Source organism: Equus asinus, chromosome 5 (assembly GCF_041296235.1).
Source record: "Equus asinus isolate D_3611 breed Donkey chromosome 5, EquAss-T2T_v2, whole genome shotgun sequence".
Classification (NCBI taxonomy): Eukaryota; Metazoa; Chordata; class Mammalia; order Perissodactyla; family Equidae; genus Equus; species Equus asinus.
The window spans coordinates 87,027,032-87,048,970 of NC_091794.1; the positions used below are offsets into that span (position 1 = coordinate 87,027,032).

General features: G+C 35.3%; 1 protein-coding gene across 8 annotated transcripts in view; it reads right to left on the reverse strand.

The window, feature by feature from the left end:
- Positions 1-21,939, reverse strand: part of ZMYM4 (zinc finger MYM-type containing 4) — a 168,273-nt gene that overhangs the window by 44,542 nt on the left and 101,792 nt on the right. For 4 of the 8 annotated variants that reach the window (XM_014840093.3, XM_044770327.2, XM_044770325.2 and 1 more), the window contains 5 exons: positions 13,812-14,336; positions 12,070-12,131; positions 11,552-11,722; positions 4,780-4,864; positions 4,283-4,538 (listed from right to left, as the gene is read on the reverse strand). In XM_014840093.3, the coding sequence (XP_014695579.1) occupies positions 4,283-4,538; positions 4,780-4,864; positions 11,552-11,722; positions 12,070-12,131; positions 13,812-14,336 (1,099 nt within the window). Of the gene's footprint in view, positions 1-4,282; positions 4,539-4,779; positions 4,865-7,469; positions 7,689-11,551; positions 11,723-12,069; positions 12,132-13,480; positions 13,567-13,811; positions 14,337-21,939 lie in introns of those variants that run through there. The other 4 variants (XM_070510346.1, XM_070510347.1, XM_070510345.1 and 1 more) reach the window with 3 other exon arrangements.

Consider the following 21,939-nt stretch of genomic DNA (forward strand, 5'->3'; position numbering starts at 1 on the left):
AAGATGATAACAAAGATAAAATAAGCCATGGTATATTCATTTTTTTCCTTTTCATGAGCTAAAATAATCAAATAAAACAGAGGCAATTGCATAGTAGGGAAAGGGCATTGATACTTAAGTCAGAAAACCCGGGTTTTCTTGGATAGCTGATAAACTGCTTTGATCCTTAAGTTCTGCTCTATAAAATGAACTAATACATGATTTACTTCATAAAACTGTTCTGAGAATTGGTATATTTCAATATTAAAAAGAAATATATCAAATTGTTATTATTCATTATCTCTAGTAGTTGGAATTACAGGAGATTTTAATTTTCTTCTTTAGGCTCTTCTGTATTTTCAAAATATTCTTTAAAAACACTATACTCAAAAATTTTAAAAACCACAGTCTTTTAAAAGTAAAAATACATTTCAAACTACACAATGTATATTCTAGCATGGCTATATAAAATCGAACATTTACCTAACTAATTTACTTTGTAAGCCTTAGTAGCAAAGGCAGTGAAGATTAAAACTCTTATGATTAAGGCTCCCTACCACTCCACGCCTTATTCCACCCCCAAATCAGTCTTCTTATATAGCCATTTATCAGAAAGTTTATGTGTAAACCACTTTAAAAATCAATTTTTAAAAATACCTCAATGAAAATTCCTAAACAGTGTCTCTCTCCCATGGGTACGCACTCACATAATAGTAAATAAACTGTTTTATATTCATTCCTGCATCTTAACCAGATTATACCACTAGAGTACTTTTTAGAAACAATTACAAATATCTCCGCTTCAATAAAAGATAATGGGAATCATCCCAAGGAACACTTGATATTGTACTATGCTGTAATACATAACTCCTTACCTCATCTTTTATACTTAGTAGCTGCAGACTGCTCTACTTTCTGCATTTTTTTTGCCTTTACAGTTTTTTTTTAGGTTTTAATGTATTTCATTTATATAGGTATTTATTGAGCAGTCATATTGAGCCAGGCACTAGCTAAACCCTGTGTCAAGGCACAGCACAAATACGCACTCAAGGAGCTCACGGTATGTTGGGACAAATAGAAAAATGATATATAAAGTACCGTAACAGAAGCATTCTTAAAATATAAAAGTATAATAATTTTGACATAGATATGTATAATGTACCATAGAAACAGAAATGAAGAAACAATTAACTGAGACAATACGTGACATGAAAGGCTACCCAAAAGAAGGTGACACTTTAGCTGGACCTTAAGTAGGAGTTCTCTAGAAGGTTAAGGAGATAAGGGATGGGGAGCAGCATGGATCAAGGCAACGGAAGTATAAAAGTAGGTATTTCTCACTGCTCTCAGTATGTTTAGTGTCCAATTACATCTTATTGTAGTAGATTATATTTTATGCCAGAATGAGGAGTAATCTCACTCCAGATAGTAAAAATTCAGAAATGGTACAGACAATTCTTAAACAGTTACATCTTTGAGTGCCATTACATCAAGAAATCTGATCTTTCTAACAGTATTAACAAATTACCCTCCAAACTACCTCTTTTATGTAGGATTTGAAATAGATTTTTAAAAACATATTGTTAGATGCCTATTACTAAGGAAACCTAAAAATTAAACAATGATTAGTCAAAATAAATTAAGAGTTTAGATTAAATTCAAGATGCTAAGAGATATGGTTAATAAAAGATTAAGAGGGGCTGGCCCCGTGGCCGAGTGGTTAAGTTCGCGCGCTCCGCTGTAGGCGGCCCGGTGTTTCGTTAGTTCGAATCCTGGGCGCGGACATGGCACTGCTCATCAGACCACGCTGAGGCAGCGTCCCACATGCCACAACTAGAAGAACCCACAACGAAGAATACACAACTATGTACCGGGGGGGCTTTGGGGAGAAAAAGGAAAAAATCTTTAAAAAAAAAAAAAAAAAAAATTAAGAAAAACAGAACTGTTACTCTGAACAGCTAATGAGATTCTTTCAACCTAAGCAATCCTGCTATATTTCTACTGGTCTATAAAAATAGCAGTAGCTGTTTGGAAAAAAATCTTTTCTATCTCCATCTACTAAAATTAAATTGAAATTTTTCTTATAGGGATTGACTTACAAATTAAACCTGTTTGACTACATGGACTATCTGGGGCGAAAAGATGCATGTGCCAAAATTAACCAGCTATGTGATACTGAGGAAATCTCTTAACTTCTTTGAACCTAATTTCCCTACAAATTCAACAATTTTATAATCAGATAAACGAGACTATCCCAAACTCTTGTAATGACTGTGTAAGTAAGGAAAAAAAAAGGAAGGAAAGGTAAAACAGTGAAAGGGAGATGAAAGAGTAGTTCAAAAACTGAAATGGAGCACAAGGAAAACAAGACTGATCAACGAGAGAAAAAGGTATTGGATAAAATGAGAAAAGGGGAAAAGTAAGACAGAAAATGAAGAAGAAAAAGCTGAGGCAATAGGCAAGTAAGCAGCACCTGAGAGAAGGACAGAAAGGGGTGAATGGAAAAGAACAAGGGATAAGATAAGGGTAACAGAGTAAGTGAAAAAAGAAGTAGAAGAGTTAAGAGTCAAGGAATGACAGGTTGAAAAAATGGAAAATTTATGAAGACAAAGCATAGTAAAAGAAGAAAATGTAATCTTAAAGAATAATTGAATTACATACAATCAAGACAGAGAAAAGATCTGACACACAGGTGAAAATGATCTATCTCCAGACAACGCTAGGCAAACTGGAGACCAAAGGCATATAATAAATTTAGATGAAAAGAACAACATGTATGGACAAGAATTTAAAAACACAGAAAGAGGGCACACATCTTAAAACTTCTTTGAGTTTTGTACAGTCATTTTGAAATCTACTGATAAATCTTTGAAAGAAGTCTCTATGACTATTATTATGAAAGGAGAAATACCACTGAAATTTTAGAAAGTGCTGATCCCTAAAGTAAGAATTAAATAAAGAAGAAAAATAAGTTATGTGAAATTATTTCATGGAGAAAGAGGAAACAAAACAATCCCTATAAAAATTATAATCTGCAAGTTGATTTAATCATAGAATCTGATGAATATACTAGAATATAAAAATTAGACACGTGGCATATAAGTATTCAATTCTTTTTTTTTGGGTAAAGATTGGCACCTGAGCTAACAACAGTTGCCAATCTTTTTTTTTTCTGCTTTTTCTCCCCAAGTCCCTCCAGTACATAGTTGTATATTTTAGTTGTGCATCCTTCTAGTTGTGGCATGTGGGACACCGCCTCAGCTTGGGCTGCCGAGCGGTGCCATGTCCATGCCCAGGATCTGAACCAGTGAAACTCTGGGCCAGCAAAGCAGAGCACGCGAACTTAACCACTCGGCCACAGGGCCGGCCCCTAAATACTTATTTTTAAAAGCATGTTTCATAATTCAAACAGTATAAAGAAGTCTATTTTTGATAAATTAAACTTGAAACATAAAGAGATGTGTATATAAATAACTAAATTCAAAAAAAACTTCTAACTATATTCAAATTTCTTTTAAGTCTCTTATCTATATGCCTTTTTCCAGTAGAACCAGAAAGGGGAGTATCTTTCTCCCTTGTCAGACAAAAAGGGCAGCAACCATGTGAAGAGCTAAACACAAATACCTAAACTAATAAATCATGGTTTGAGCAGCTTAACAATAGAGGCCAAAGTGTTTCAGAACAAAAGCATTATTCATCTTTTTCTGACTTAAACAGTTTCTAACAATCACTTTATAAAATTAGCCAAAATTAGTTCATATTCCTCAAATATATCAGGATGACCTTATTATCAATTCTGTAATCCTTGTATTGATGAGTCTAAGGTCATACTTTTTTATTAAACACTAAAATGGAACCTCTGAGGTAGATCAGAGATATTGGAAAGATAAAAATATATATACTAGAGTCCATTTAAAGTTAAGGTATTAAATGAATTCCAATTACGTAACAGGAAACATAACTTTAGATATCTGTTGGATTTAAGTATCTACTACCTACAGTTACAAGATAAAATATTGTGGTCTTATAATCCCCCAAATGGTGTAGTTCTTGTTTTATAAAGCATTTCAACTAACAGGCATGGTTGGTTTCAAAAACCTCTCTTAATATGTAAAAGATTAATAAGTTAAAAGAAGCTGAGCACCTGGCATCCAGAAAGACTGAAAGCAGCAACAACATGTTGGCATAAATAATGTGATATTTCTCAAAAAACATGGAAATATAGAAAATTAAACAATACACAAAGCATCTTAAAAGAAAGGAAACCAACAAAGAAGATAATTTAGAAGCAATTCTGCTATACTTTGAGCAACTTGAACAAGTTTTCTTGGTGGGAGGAGGCGGTGGGCGGGCAGGTGGAACCGTGTATCCAGTGAGGCACAGTGTGGAGCAGAAGAGCTGAGTGGACCCTTTCCTCTGATAAGCAGTTTGCCCCTTCTGGAGGATTTTTTTACAACCAGAACAGGAAACTCGAACAGCTGTGGCTGGAACTGAAGGAAGCATTTTATTCATGCCAGATGATGCCAGTGAAGGCTGAAAGCCAGTAGTCAACTGTGGAGCTTAAAAAAAAATTGAAAGAAAAAACGTTTTACTTTTTACCATGAATTTTAAGTGTGCATCCTTCCTTTCTCTTCTAGAACTAGTCTTGACACTCAACACTAATTATGCAATATACAATTACAGCCATTCTAAATGGGCAGAGAGAACTGTCTACTTTACTAATACAAACAGATATTTCCTTCTCACTCATACTGGTCAGAATAAATAAACATGATTCATTTATTCAGTTCTTTTTCTTACCAAGAGGACTGCCACTGACTGAAAACACAGCACTAATTTTCAGTTCCCCCTCTTGAGTTTTTTGCTGTTGGCCATGACTATACTCCTTTAAGAAAGAAAATAAATACATACAGAGAAGAATAAATACAATGTTATCTTAAAAAACCCAGACATTCAAGACATTTTACTATGGCTATATAGGTGTGGAAAATATTTACTACATTAACACTAATAAGAAATAACAGCAAGCAGTCATTGCAATAAGGGTATCTTTGTATACGCTGAGTGAGTAAGAGGCATAACATGAAAGTTAGCTATCTAATTAGCTTGCAGCACTACCAGATATCTACAATTATTTTTGAAAAGTCTTAATATTATTACAGTAGTTTAAGTTGCTATTTATCTATTATAAAAGTAATACACACTCACTATATAAAATTTAGACAAGTAGAAATAAGAAAAAAATTGTAATCATATTTCCATAACCCCAAAACAACCACTGTTATTCTTTCGGTAATCTTTCCAGTCTTTTCCCCTCCTGTATTCACAGGTTTTCTTTCTTTATATAGCTGTAATTATACTGAACATACCATTCTTATAAAATGATTTTTTGATCACTTGAATCAACTGAACATTTGAATATGATTACACATTACTCCAAAATAACTTCTAGTGGCTAAATATCAGTGTTTTGTAAGTTGGAGTCCAAGAATCCCTGATGTCTACTGATGTACTCTAGGGAGCCTGAGAATTCTAAAAGAATATAAACTTCCTTTATTTGACTGATTTTTTTTAGTGAATGTAAACATATTCTAGTCATGAATAACCACACATAACTGAGTTATACTACAAGTTTTCAGCGCTGCTTGCTTTTACAATTATATTACTGCATTGTGAAACCCCTAAGTAGTAGATTTAACTTTCAATTTATTGTTTACCACACTGAAACTTATAAAACGCTGTAAGACCTCTAGACCTCTTATTGTTGGAGTTCTCAGGATACTCCATTATACACACTTTTTTGTGGTGAGAAGTGTCTGTACATTAGTCAAGTTTGAGAAATACTGATATATATTGTTTAATAGACATAGCAGATTACACAGGGATAACACTAGGGTGAGGTAAGAGAGGCAACTGCCTCAGGCACAAAATTAAGGCACCAAAAATCTCAGCAATCAAGATAAATAATTTAATGCCATTTTTAAAAATCAAAAATGCAAAACTCCATGATGAACAAAATACCAAAACTTTAAATGACTAAAAACAGGATCAGTATTACTGATTTTTCCTTTGGCCTCAGTCCCCAATTTGATGGCCACGAAGGGCATTAAGATTTAGAACCACAACCCAATGTTGGTCCATTTGTTTCCACACATTTGGTATTATCAGTAATACCATGATGAACGTCTTTGTGAATACTCATACTCTTATATTTGGGATTATTTCCTAAGGAAAAGATCCGTAAAGTAGCATTACTGGGTAAAAAGGTACATAGTAAAGATTCTTAACACACAACTACAAATTGTTTTAAAAAAGAGATCTTAGTTATATTTATTCTAGCAATTTGTGAAAAAAACCATTTAAAAGTCTTTTCCCATTATTGTTTCATTTTGAAATTTTTTTAATCTCCATTTACAAAAAAGGAATATAATGTAACAATATTAACCCTTTGTTATCAACATTTCCTCAATACGTACTTTGAGTTAAAATTTTCATGTACTGAAGTTTCCATGTTTATGCCAAAAATCTGACAGTTTTTACCTTTGGGATTCCTTCTATTTCTTACAAAGTTCTACTTCCACAACAAATACTAAGAAAGTGGCTTCACTGTTTATAATACAGTCCTTTAACTGGTTGGCAAACTTTATCTGCAAAGGGTTAGGTACGAAATATTTCCTACTCTGCAAGGCCATACTATCAAAATCACTCAACTCTGCCCTGGTAGAGCAAAAGTACCCACAGAGAATATGGAAATAAATGAAGATGGCAATGACTCAATAAAACTTTATTTACAAAAATAGTGTTCAGAAAAACAAAAACAAAACAGAAAAAGAGGGCAGGCTGAATTTGGCGTGCTGCTGATAATTTGCCAACCCCTGCTTTAATCTATCTGGGATTGATTTATTTTGATGTATGATGAGTATTTTTCTTTTTCTTTCTCCGAATAGCTGGTGAATTCCTTCCATTCACCATTAACATATCAAATTCCTTAAAAAATGTCTCTTTTGTAGCAATCTATTGTGTATCATTATCAGCCTGACTAATCTTAGGGTATCACATTATCCTAATGAAAATAATTGTGGGATGTTTAACCATTTAATAGAGTTTGCCACTGTCAACCTCTCTTAACTACTTTTTAGAACATATGTGTAACATCTGCGTGTTTGCATGCCTATTCATGCTTCTTCAAAACATCAGAACCTATTGATATTTTCATCAGAATTGAATCAAAACTATATCTTAATTTAGGAATAACTGATATCTTACACATTTTTTAAAAAGTCTCTCCATTCACTGAAGTTGTCTTTTATCTGATATACATACTTTTTAGTTACTTTGGTGTTGGGAATAGTACATCTTTTCATCACATTATCTAACTGGGAAACAACTGATTTACAGAAATAGTTCTATCTTTTAGATAAATAAAATCCAACTAGCTACTCCACTAAACTTTTCATGAATTCTATTAATTCTCTAACAAAAATTCTTACCAGCAAATGATGATAATTTTGTCTCCCCTTTTCCAATATCTCTTCTAATTTCTTTAACATGTATTGGGTTGAAAATCCAACAAGAGTTAAATAAGGCTGACATCAGTAATTTGTGTTCTTTTAGTAATTATTAACAGGTTTCCATCACATTTTACTTTTAAATTCAATGACTGTTATTGATCTGAAGCAGATATTTCCTTACCATGATCAAGAGAGTATCTATTATAAGAAATGCATAATGAATTACATGAGACGTCTTTTGGTATCTGTACCACTATCTATATAGCCTGACTGGCATACTTTAATGGTCTCCAGTCAGCTCTCTTTCTTTCTGTGACAGTGATTCCAAACTTCTGATACATTCCTGAAGCCTTAAGTACATATTACTTATGTAATATAGTAAACTAAAGTATACATCTTAAGTACTCTGCTTATACACTCCACAACACCTTCAAGGCAGAATTATGTTTATGTTAGTATTCCCCCCAACAAGGACTAATTTTACAAATATTTAAAAACAAATAAATAACTTGAAAAGTGAAACTCTGATGACCCAAAAGCTTTCACAAGTGGAAAAACAGGTGTCAAAAGAAAACAAAAAAATCCTTTACCAACACCTTTATTTTCTCTTTGTTTACTATAAAGGAAGGTCCATATCAGTATCCCAAGACAGTATTTTAAAAATGAAGAATCCAGTTCCTATAGCCAAGTTAACTGACACGGCCCAAAAAAAGCCCCAACATTCAATTACTGCATTCTACTTTCCAAGGCTGTACTGACTCCCTATTGTGACAATTAATTAATTTGCCTTCCCATCCTAATCCATTTACTTAAATGAGCGATTACAGATTAGCTCCCCTTTTATTATGAGAAAAAACAAAAGAAAAAACTCATGATTCACTAATATTTACTGAATTTCCAGCTTTTACAACCTACAGAGAAAAGGAGAAAAGGAAAAACAACGTCTCTGGCTCTTTAAAGTTTCTATTTTAAAACCTTCTCTAGGTATTTTTAAAAATTAAACATCTTTTATTTATAAAAAGATTGGTAGACTAATAATAATAAGACCTTGATCATGGCCCCAGATTGGCTCCTTCCTGACCATATGGCCTTGAGTAACTAACTTAACCTCTGTGAACTTCAGTTCCCTCATCTACAAATAGATTTAATATCATCTACTCTGGCCTTCTTATATAGGAAGATGAAACAATATAGTACATGTAAAAGCATCTGAAATTGTAAAAATACTACAGAAAATATTATAGTAACATGCAATAGGATTTGAAAGGAGAAGTGAAACTGGGAGGCCAAATGATGTTATGGTAGTAACAGAGGCAGGAGGATGACAACTGGCAAACCCAGAAAATCAAACCTGAAGAAATAACCCAGAGCAAACGGGTAGAAGTAGTTAAATATATATATGCATATTTCAACACCTTAGTCATTTACATGGGAAAGTAAAGAAATTAAGACCAAAATGAATTGTGTAAAAAGGAGAATTAGGAAGTGAGCTGAAAGCAAATCTACAAGTTATGCAAAGAGAAAAGCCATGGGAGTTTTGAGAAGGTGCAATGAGCTAAAGCTATGATCTTCTTAAACCATGAGAAAAGTTACTACTAGTAATTGATGGTCAAAAGTAAAGGCTGACGAAAAATGTTAAATCTAGCAGTATTTTATGAGAGTTAGGTTAACGCTACTGTTTTAGAAACTATGAAAATAAAAGGCTGGAACTCCCTTTTCCAGTCTATGGGAAATGAATAAGAGAGATAAAGCACAGTATTGAACAGCAAGGAATACAGACTTCTAGTTGTCATAGGGGAGAAATATCTAAAAGAACAGGACAAGGAAGAAGGGAGAAGAGGAGGGAAAAGGGGAGGGGAGGGAAGAGAAAGGGAAAATGAGAAAAAAGAAAAGAAAGAATCAGGTATGTATAGTTTAAGATGAAGTTCCCTGAGGAATTTCTAGAAGAATTATCAAAGGTCTGATCCTACAGGATTGGTGTAGCTGATAACAGAGAGGACTTCTCAGAGAAAACCTAGTTTCAACTACTCACACATTAGTACTGCCTTATTGTGGGATCAGGATAAAGAATGCTTCTAGACCTTATGCCCAGGACCTAATACACATTCCTGCTTGGTTCTCAAGAGTCCAATCAACCAGATGGTGAGTCTTTTGGGAAGTTCTTCTCCACAATCATGATGAAACTTCATATTTGGCATTTTATAACACAGTATTACACTTTGAATTGTATATAAAAATGTAGGTGTTTCTATGCCCTGACAGTTCCATCCTATTGGCATTCTCCAGCCATCAGAACCTCTGATTGTTTTCAAAACAGTAATATAAATAACCCTTCCTAATGCTCTCTTCCCCCAGTGTGTTTCATCTTTGCTATAACTGCCTTTCCATCCTAGGGAAAGTGTCACTGGGTCATGTTCAGAGAGAAAGTGATGCCTTTGGTATCCTGCCAGCATTACGATTTCTCATGATTTCCCATGTCCACCCTGCAGCATGCAAAGGGACAGGAGATCTGCCCTGTATACAGACATGGTTGTAATCTTCTGAGGCATACACTGCCACGTGAACTTTTCCCAGGTGTCAGGACATTTCTTTATCCCTAATTCAGATATCAAGATCTCCATTTTGTCTCCTTCAATTAACATGCTTTCAAATCTACCATCTATTCAAATACTTTCCTATTACTTCTCTAACATATCCTTCTTTGTAGTCACCAATCTCATACCTATCCAACTCCTACAGCTTTATCTTCTCTACCCTATACAGCTACCCTCCACTGGGCACCACGGAATTCTTGCTTAATTGAGCATCAATCTGACTCATACAAATCACCTACATCAATAAATCACATTTTGTTCCATCTCCTTACTCTAAAACAGCGGTTCTCATGAGCAGATGATTTTGCACCCCGGGGGACATTTGGCAATATCTAGAGACTCTGGGTTGGGGCGGGGAGCAGGGTACAACTGGCATCTAGTAAGGAGAGGCCAAGGATGATGCTAAACATCCTACACTGCACAGGACAGCCCCTCACAATACAGAAGTATCTGATCCAAAATGTCAATACTGTCGAGGTTGATAAACCCTGCCCAGAGACATCTGAATGAAAAAAATCTCTTCCACAGAAGTCTCACATTCTCAACCCTCCTAATATGATAGAAAGATATGGAAAGGTAAGTTTTCTCTAGATCAAATGTCATTTCAGAGAAATAGCTAATTAATGCTATCTTTACTTCTCAGCCTCTGAATTCATGCTATCTGCATAAAACATAAATCACCCTTAAATAATTGCTACTGTTATGTATTCATCCTTTGGTCCCTTTCCTACACTCCAAAATGATTACAGCACCTGATATAACTTCTTTCTTCCATTCCAACCACTGCAATGTCATTAACTGCATGGATAACTTTACTGACTTCAGGACTTCACAGTGACAGGATGTCTATGACTTTTACCTCCAGAGAAACCTTGAAGTAGCAGAGCTCTATCCTTACCCTTATCACTCAAATTTGGAATGCTGTATCACCCATCAAAGCCTCCTTTACCTTCTACACACTAATCCAATGAACTAGTTCTTCAATCAGTTAACGCTTCCAAAGATAACCTGTCCATTAATCCCTCCTGAAAAACACTTCAATCCATATATAGCCTGTACTTCATTAGCAGTAACTGCAAAGGGCTTACTACCTTATATAAAGTCAAGCACACTATAAACTCATACATCACCATAAACCTTCAGCCATGTCTGCTGGATCAATCTCAAATCCTTGAAGACTCACACTTTCCCTAACCCTGCACTGAAATTGTAAAAATCACAGAACAGTGGTATTAAGGAACAAAGTGGATTAAAAGCCTTAATTACTACTCAGGAGAAGTTTCATATAACTCTTGTTGATGCCTTAGCATTATTCTTACAAGATAATTTTAATTGCTTCAACCTTCATTTAGAGTCTCCTCATCCTGTCAACAAACTACTTCACTTCTTAATCAAGAACGTCCTCTCTCAAATGAATAATTCATGAGTGGAACAAAAAGAAGGGGGAAAAAAAGGTGAAATGTTTACTTGAGCATTGTCAGGTTCATCTTTAATTTTGTCTAGTAGTCCCTGCTGTGGTGCCATTGCTTTGTCATACTCATCATCCAAAGGTTCTTCTTTAATTCTAATATTTGATGCAAAGGAATTCCCCAGTTCCGAACCAATGGATTCTTTATTGGCAAATGGATAGCTGGAATCCTAAAACACAATATAAAGGATTAATAAATATTCAGATTTAAAAATTATTCCTCTTCAGGTTTAACACCCAAAGAAAAGCTCACTGGAAATGAAGAACTCTATGGACATTCATTAGAGGCCCTACGCCTAAAAGCAAATGTGATATATGTCTGAATATCAAATACAAATGAAGAATCTAAGAGCTGAGGGTTCTTAGAACATCTCCAAAGATGTCCTTAACCAAATAATAAAGCAAATAAAAATCAGCACTCCACCTAACACATACAGTTACAGTTTAGAAAATGACAGAAAGAAAACTTGGACACTTGCCACAGTTACAGCAATCTACATACACACTGAAAACTTACCCTAAAGTTTGTTTCTGGGGTTTGTGGTAAATGGGTATGTAATGTTTCTTCAACTTGATTAGCTATTGAAAGAAAAAAACAAAACAAAACAAACACATGTATATGAATAACAAATCTTATAAAGAGTGACCTAAAAAGCTATCATTTGATAATCACCTCTCTTTTCCAACAGCAATGTTCATTAGAGTGAAATGGGTCCTAAAAAATACCCAAATGGTAGTTTCACTCAAAAGAAACAATCTGGTCCCATCTAACTTTTAGCCTCACCTCACACTTTTCCTTGCTCAAGCCTAAATAAAGTGGTTACTTTATTCACTATGCTCTGAAAATTACTTGTATTTGTTCTTTCCCATTTCTGCTTACATCATTCCAAGTCCCCTCTATCTATCGTAATCTTTATGGTCTTCCAGACTCAGCTCAGTTCAAAATTCACCTCTCCTCTATAAGACTTTCCCTGTCCACTGAGTTAAAAATCTCTCTTCCAAGAAGATCCAAAACACACTGTTTCAGTTATTTGAAAGAAATCTTCTTATACTGTCTTATGACAAACTCTTCTACCATTGTCTTCAATTATAAATTAAGCCTTATGCTATTCAACTGGTCATCAACACTTCTACTACTTGACTTGTCCTTTCAACTTCTAAATGTTATGTCTCTTGAGGATAAGTACCTTTATAATTTATCCCCTGTAGGGATATTAAAAATATATATTTAATAATATATATTTAAAAATATAGTATACCCTTGTACATAATGGATCCTTATTCTTTTTAACAATACTGATTTGTTCTTTCTCCCATACTTTTCCTAGCATTGTCATAAGAAATATTAAGGGTTTGCATATTACACCCTGCTTTCCTTTACATCTACTGAACACTTATTGACATATTACTATTTTCACGGCACCAGGTTAGGCTTCAAAGATACAAAGACAAATAAGATACAATCTGGCCCTCAGATTACCTATCCTAGTAGGTAAGGCAAAACAAACAGAAAATTATAATACTGTGTGATAAGTACTATAAATAATGAGGTATGAACAAAGTGCTATGGAAATATAGATAAGGAAACAATTCATTCTTCATGTAGAGAGGTTAGGGATGACTACAGAGTAGAAGAGGTTTATGAGTTAGGCACTGGTGGATACGAAGTACTTTTATAGGCATATATACAAAGAGAGAAAATGACATGCAGGCAAATGGAACAGCAGGAGGAAAAGGAGGACAGAAATTAGAAAATATATAATATATTCCAGAATGAAATTGGAGCTAAAGTATAGGGTACACTGGTCAAAGAGCCTCAAGAGAAGCCTCAAGAAACTTCTAAAACATAAAATAGAAATGTTATCAAAATGAAAAACCCTCCCTAATTTGGACTAATTTGTGGGACAGCAGTTTGAATTAGTGCTTACAGCACAAAGAAGTTAATCCAACTTCAGGTTCCAATGTTCAACCAAAGAAAATGAACAGGTGATTCGAGTAGCTTGCCTTCTCATCAAAACATTTCAACCAGGGGAGGGAGAAATGAGGTTTAGAGCTATTTTTCAACCATTTATACCATTACCAAAAGTTACGGGGAGAAATTCAGTCACTCTGCAAAGAACAAGGATAAAAGAAAAATGACAAGCTTACAATGAATTTAACTGTTCATACTTCGCTTAGCATCAGAAGTAATAAAAACTATATTATCAACAGTACGTTGTTATTTATTGTGTTTTATGGCTCTATTCCAACAATTATTACCTGCTTTATCAAAAAAACTGCTTTTCAACCTTGAATCCAACTCTTTATGGGGTTTATCCAACCGTTTTTCACGTTCATGATAAGTTAGGTCTCTATTTTTCTCCTTTCCAGAAAGTGTGTCTTTGCTGTTTTCTCTTACTAGACTAAAATCTTTCCGTATTGATTTAAAGACAGAGACCTGATCAAACTGTTTAGGAAAGTCTTTTTTTAATTTATTTTGAATCTGTATTTCATTTTCATTGTCTGATTCATGCTGTGTGACTCTTCTCTCTACTTCCAAGCTATCATCAGTATGAATTGAAGAAACCAGATTGTCCTTTGAACTAAAATCCTGTTCATCCTCATTGTCACTACCAACGACTGGAATTCCTGCAAGATCCCCAGAGTTCAAAAAATAATCATCTTCATCCAGCAATGAATTTTCAGATCCTGTTTGATTCGGCATTCCATAAGACATGCTGTCAAGGGTAGGAGTTAAGTTGTGGTCTATATCTTCAGACATTTCTGTATCCATGATACCACCACCTTAAAAAGTAAAATACTGTTTAGACAAACGATAGTGCTAAAGATGACCACATTAATAAGGCCTGTCTGGTATTTAACCAAATATATATTTTTTTCTTTTCAAACAAAATATAGATGATAATACTGTAGTATTCAATTAGCACTTCGATACAGGTGTGACAGATACGACTATCCCTATCTGACAGATGAGGAAACAGGGACCTAAAGCTTGAGAAACTATTTTGAAGGCTAGAAAGAAAGACAATGTGATATAGAAAAAATGAGTACCAACTTCAGAATCAGACATATCTGTGCTGGAATCATAGCTGGATCGCTGAAAATCTATGTCATCCTGAGAAGTAAACCTTCAGGTTTCTTTATCTACAAAACAGTATAATACTCACCTTAGAGATTAACTTGTGGTGAGGATTAATGATAGTACATATAAAGGGCCCACTAACACAGTGACTGTTACATAGAAGGGAATATAAAAGTTCTAATTATAATTATTGTAGTGATTATTCTGGGGAGCTGAGATTAGAACCCAGGTCTCTGGTCTGAATCCCAATTTCTCAGCACTAACTCTAATAAACACTTAATAGCAGTTGATGTTTACAACGGTAAATATTTAAACATAAAAAGAAAATTTATCCAAGCTGGAATAAATAAAAAACTGTTTACTGTTTGAAACTATATGCTCAAGTCTCTCCCATTCCAAAATAAAAGAAAAAGGCTCCCAGCCCTGTATTTTTTTCTCCTGCCCTCAATCACCTTTCCTTAACAGTGAAACTTCTAAAAAAGAGTGTACATTGGTCTGTTTCTACTTCATCTCCCAATCGTTAATCCTTTGAACTTAATGCAGTCTCGTTCCCAATTTTGCATTGAAACTGTTCTCATTAAGATCATCAATGATCTCCTAATGGTCAAATCTAATGGATTTTTTCAATCCTCATGTGGCACATCCCTCTTGGATAAAATTCCTTGGGTTTCTCTGTCACTCTATTTCTTCCTGTCTTTCTAATCGGTCTATTAATTTATTTCATACTCCTCTTCCTCTGTTTATGTGCTCAATATTCCAGTTCTCTTCTCATTTTATACACTCAGACTATTTTATTCACCACCATGGCCTTGCCTTTTGCTGGTGACTTCCTAAATACTTTAGCTTACGTCTTTCTTCCAAGATTCAGATGTTTATTTATATTCAACTAGCTCTTATACGCCCTCTCCCCAGAGGGCCACCAACTTAGTACCTCTAAAACTAAACTCATCATGTTCCCATTCCAAGCATTCTCTTCTTGTATCTCCATCAGTTCTTTAACAGCATCACCAAGCCAGCAGTTTGCTCAAGACAGAAAAGAGAACCACTCTAATTCTTTCCCTGGACAAATTCTGTCAACTGTACTACTTAAAATCTTTCAAATCTATTTCCTCTACTTGGCAGCATTCCAACACTCCACATCTCTTACTGTTGGTAGTGTACTAACTCAATCCATGCAGACATCTAGGAAGCAACTATATTCTTACAGACCCTACCCCTAAACCACATTTAACTGGTCCATGAGCAGACAAACTGGAACTCATAAAAACACAGAGTGAAAATCATTAGTGAAAATATCAGTGGCACCAACAGTCTTGTTTTCATTTGTTCCTGAAGCCTTCAGGTGGTTAGTTCTTCAAATCATTCCCTGGATTTCATGATCCAGGATAAATTCCTTTTTGTTTAAGTGATTTTGTTTTGGATTACTTGTAATCAAATCCTAACTGATACAGGGCCCAAATGAAAGCTTTCTTCAAGTTGCCCTCTTCCATAAAGACATTAGAATTACCTTTCTAAACCATAAATCATCTCATATTATACCATATTATACCCCCCCTTGAAGTCCTTCAGTAACTCCCCACTACCTGAAGCACTCATTCATTCAGCACATATTTATTGGGAAACCACTCTGTGGTTAAGCACTGTGCTAGGATCTAGGGATGAAATGAAAAAGCCATGACTCCCCCTACTCACAGAACTAAAAAAAACAAATAGAGGAAAACAATAATATTAGAAAATCACCATTTTTACTTAACTAAATAATAATCAACTCAAACAACAGATGCTAAAAATCTTAGGAACCTCTACAACTTACTTTCACATAGTATATCACAAAGAGAGGAGCAGGGGGAGATGAAAGAGCATGCACAATGTTATAGATATTAATTGTACTGTTCTTTCAATTGTCCCATTTATTTGAAAATTCTCATAATAATAGAAGGTTAGGGAGAAAATACAAATAAAGAAGCAGGATGTCAAAACACACACATACATACATTGTGATAAATCTGCCAAACTGTAAGCAACTAAAGGTCAGAGTTACAGACTTCTCTGTACAACAGTTTACCCTGAGTACCTGGCCACATAACATGTGCTCAGTAACTGTTTCCCAAATGGAAGAACATGCATTTCATGTGGTCAGCATTTAATCTAAATTCTATGGTATATGAGAAGTCAACACAGCCATGTGCTGCATAATGACATTTTCGTCAACAGACCACATATACAATAGGGGTTCCACAAGATTAGGTGTGTGCAAGTATACTCTATGATGTTCACACAACAATAAAATTTGGTCAACAACAGACCACATATACAATAGTAGGTCCCACAAGACTAGGTGTGTAGTAGGTTATACCATCTAAGTTTGTGAAAGTATATTCTACGATATTCACACAACAGTAAAACACGTTAACAATGTATTTCTCAGAACAAATCCCATTGTTAAGCAACACATGACTGTACTGAAAAGGAATATTGCAAACAACTGTCAAAATCTCTACATTTAAATTCAGAGTATGGTATTGGGAGGAAAGGGTAGCCACCTGGAAAAACTGGATCCCTAACTCACAGCAAAATAAAATTCAGATGTAGTTAATGTTTAGACATAAAAAATAAAACACTAATATTAAAAACCATGGAAAACTTACTTTTAAGTCTTAAAGTGGGGAAAAGTCTTTCTAAGGATGACACAAAATCCAGAATAAAAGACCAATTTATTGAATAAAAGAATAAAAGATCAAATGTGACTAAAAAATTCCTAAAGAGAAGAAAACACAAACCAAACCAAAAGATTAAGGATAAACTGCTTAAAAAGATTTTCCTGCATTCCATATAACAAAGGGTAATTTCCCTAATAAAAAAAGGGAAGACTTATCATCCAAGAAAGACACAAACAACCAAATACATATATAAAAGCAACAGATTTGAACAAATATTTCAGAGGAAAGGAAATACTAAGGTTGAACTTTGCTCATAAATGAAATGCAAATTAACAATGCAGTGAGATACCATGTTCACATAGCAGGTTGGTAATGACAAAAGGTTTTGATAACAGCCTGGCAGCTATGCTATGGGATGAGGCTGTAAGACTATGGCCCAAGGCCAAAAAGCATATAAGGAAGAGTTTGTGACATGGACCATAAGTGAGCTGCAAACTCTAAGATATGGCCCTTAACAGAAAAAAAGTCTGCCACCCCTGTAATCAAATATTATTGGTCAGAGTATAAACTGGCACAATCCTAATAAAGAGCAACCAGGCAACATTTATGATACATGAAATACACATACCTCTTGATCCAGCAATTCAAGTCCTAAGAATTTACCCTACAGATATAATCTCACAAGAGATCTATGAAAAATAACATTTATAGCAGCAAAGACTGGAAACAGCCTATCTCTTCATTAGTGAGGCTAGATTAATTACAGTACATACCTACAATGGAATATTACATAGTTGTTAAAAAGAATGAGGCAGCTTTATATTGAGTTCCCAAGGTCAATTAAGTAAAAATAACTAAGTGAGGAAGAATACACATACATATATTATGCTATCACTACTATATTTTTAAAACTTTATGTTTATGTACAATTGTTTACATACAAAAAATATCTTCTCTGGGGCCGGCCCGGTGGCATAGTGGTTCAGTTAGAGCACTCTGCTTCAGTGGCCTGGGGATTGTGGGTTCAGATCCCAGGCACAGACCTACACAGTGATCATCAAGCTATACTGTGGCAGCATCCCACATACAAAAATAGAGGAAGATTTGCACAGATGTTAGCTTAGTGACAATCTTCCTCAAACAAAAAGAGGAAGACTGGCAACAGATGTTAGCTCAAGGACAAACCTCATCACAAAAAAAACAAAACACTTTCATTGAATTTCCTATGACACTCAGAACTGGAAAACAGAAACAGTGACTATTCAAAGCATCCCCTTTTGTATCTTTGAGTTTTGAAGCACATTCATCTATCAATTCATCTATCAAGTGAGAAAAATTTTTTTATGCTTACTTGAGATTTAAAGTTTTAAAGTTTTTTCAGAGACAGCAATTTCTAACAAAGCATCTAATTTGAATTTGCAATTTTGCTAGTCATCGCACAATAAATTTGTAGGCTGCATAAAATCTTATAAGGCTAAAATGGAACTACCAGTTATATTTATATATATAATTCACTGAAAGAGAATTCTATTTATCCTCATGACGTATAATCAAACAAAAGAAAGAGCTTCTGTTTCTCAGAGCCTAGATCTACAGAACAAAACATGACACACCATATTTGGGAATCACAGTAGCCAGTGGAACACCTAAAAGCACAAATTTCTCATGAAAGATTCCTAGCTTTTAGACACTGTGAACATGTGTGGCGTATCTGAGGATGAGCAAGGACTCTACGGCTGGAATTCAATGAGGGAGGGGTGCTAAAAAATGAGAAAAGAAAAAAAGCCAGAGGATAGGTCTATTAGGAATTTGCAGACCATAAAAAAAAATGCAATACATGTAAGTGTGAAAGGAAGTCATTAAAACATCCTTACAAGGGACTAACACGATTTATGTTTTACAAGGATCACCCTAGCTTGTGTATGACCACTTCCAGGCTGTTAAATGCCACAGGGAGTGAAGAACAGAAGCAGGAAGACCAGTCAGGAGGCTACTCCAATAATCAAAGGAAAAACTGGTGGCTAAGACCAGGACAGTAATGATCGATGTGAGGAGAAGTCGTCAGATTTGGGTAAATTTTGAAAGTAGAAGCATTTCCTGATATATAAGAAGCTGGCTATGAAAGAAGTCAAGGATAACACAACAGAGTGCCACTTCCTGAGATGGGAACACTAAGGGAGGAACAAACTGAAAGAGGTAAGATGAATAACTTGGTCTTGGACCTATCAACTTTGAGAATATTATTAAATCTTCAAAAAGAGATATCAAGAAGGCAACTGGCTATATTAAAGAGGAGTTAAAAGAGGAGACTTTTGCCAAAAAATGACATATTGGGACTCATCAATGAAGAGATGGTACTTAAAATTCATGGGACTAGATAAGATCACCTAGTGAGTTTATTTAATACAGACTGAACAGAGTTGAGAGTCCTGGGATACTTCAACATTTAGAAATCTGGTTTGAAGGAAGGAATCAGGAAAAGAGACTAAGATGGAACAGCCAGTGAGGTAGGAGGAAAACTAGGTGACTGATGTCACAGAAGCTAAGTGAAGGAAATATTTCAATAAGGAAGGAGTGACCAATGATAATGAATACTGCTGAGATAACATAAAACGAAGATCGAAAATTAATTGTTAATATTGGCAAATGTGAAGTGAACTTCTAACTTGACAAGAGCTGTATCATGGAAAAATGAGTGTACAAGCTGAAGTGGGGGGACCCCAACAGAGACTGAGAGGAGATAACTTGGGAATGATAAGTACAGACAACTCTTTAGAGCAGTTTTGCTCTAAATTAAAGAAAATGAGCAGAAACTCAACTAAAATCTTGAGTCAAGAGTTTTTCTGACTCTGCATTTTTGTTTTGTTTTCTTTGTTCGTTTTTAATTTTTTGGTAAGTTTTTTCTTAAGATGGAGAACATTACATCTTGTAGTATGCTCATGGGCATGATCCAATAAAGAGAATAACTAAAGAGTACAGAAGGAAAACCTTTGTGCAACAGGAAATGTGATCAGTACATAAACAATTTCCCTTGTAAAAGAATGAAAGGAGTACATGGGTCTAAACACAAGTAGGTTGTCAGATTTGGGGAAAGAAAAATTTGGGGAAAGCAATTTAACTTCATATTTGTGTTCGATAATGAAAGTAAATTTCATGATGCCAAGTGACCCTTTACTCCTGTCCTTCTGTTCAGTCCTTCCTTTAGTAGCATACTGATACTTCTATACTATCCCCCAATATTATTTCACTTTAAGGTACAACCATCAACTAAGGAATCCAATAATCACATAAATGAACACTGTGAAATGGCTGTTAGTTACTTTCATTGCAAATATATTACTTAATTCCTCTTACACATTTTTGTTTTTAATCAAAGCATAATCTTCAGAAATAAAGTAGTATCAATTCTAATTTTAACTCTCAAAGTCATAGTTGTCTAACAATTATCTCAGGTTGCTTTTCTCTCATATAAAGGAAGAAAGAAAGAAAAGAAACACAAACTCCAAAGAATTCAAAAACAAACAAGAAGCATAAAAATGAGTTAATCTTGCTTCATTTGAAATAAAAGCTTAAATTAGCATTTTGTTTTGTCAGTGAAATATTTCTAAGAGATGATTTATTATTATTCAATACAATACAACTGGAGTGATGTCAGCATGATGGTGGAGTGAGTTGTTCCCTTTGTCTCTCCCATCTAAGTCACAACTAAACAGACATGCATTAACCAACAGAGGATCCCCTACGGCAGAACAGGACACCTGAGAGATCCACACAGCCATTAACCTGAAGGTGGGTGGACTGGAACCCCAGGAAGCAGTGGAATTAGGTGAGCAGACCACTCCCCTTCCCCAGTAGCAGCAATCCAGGTTGTGGGTCATCACACAACAGCTTGCGTGACTATAACAGGAGGCAGATGCAGCCCGGAAAGTGTGTCGATGCTTTCGGAGTGGTAGTCCGGCCCATGGGAGCACCCACCCTGCCCTGGTGTTCCCACCTGTGGGAATGCTCCCCAACGAGTGGAGGCAGCTCAGCCCTCATGAAGGAGCCCCACACATTAAGAGAAGCAGTGCAGCTAAAATGTCAAGGAGCACGGAGCCAACCCATTTGGGAAACAAAGTGCCCCTGCCCTCTCACCTCCTGCAGGAGCTTAGCCAGTCACCTGCCAAACACAGCAGTCCTGCCCACACAAGAACAACCTGCTGATGGAGCCCACGGGCCCTGACTGAGCATGCATGTGTGACCCACCAAGTGGCTGTGGCCAGCACACAAATGCAGAGAAATCTTACTGGCACAACTTCCAGCAGATGGGGCCAGATCAGAAAACACAGCTCCAGCACCCAATTCCCAGTGGTGGCACGTGTAACCTACAACCTGATACTACCACAAATATGCCAGCAAAGGATCAATCATCAAACACCTTGAAAAACTACAGTAACACTTCAGAGCAGAAGGAAATGACAAATCTGTAGAAACTAGTCCTGAAGTGAAAGAAATTTTTCTTTTCTGCTTTATCTCCCCAGACCCCCCTGTACATAGTTGTATATCTTAGTTGTGGGTCCTTCCAGTTGTGGATAAGTCAAAGAAATTTATAATCTAAATGATGAAGAATTCAAAATAGAAGCCATAAAGAAACTCAATGAATTAC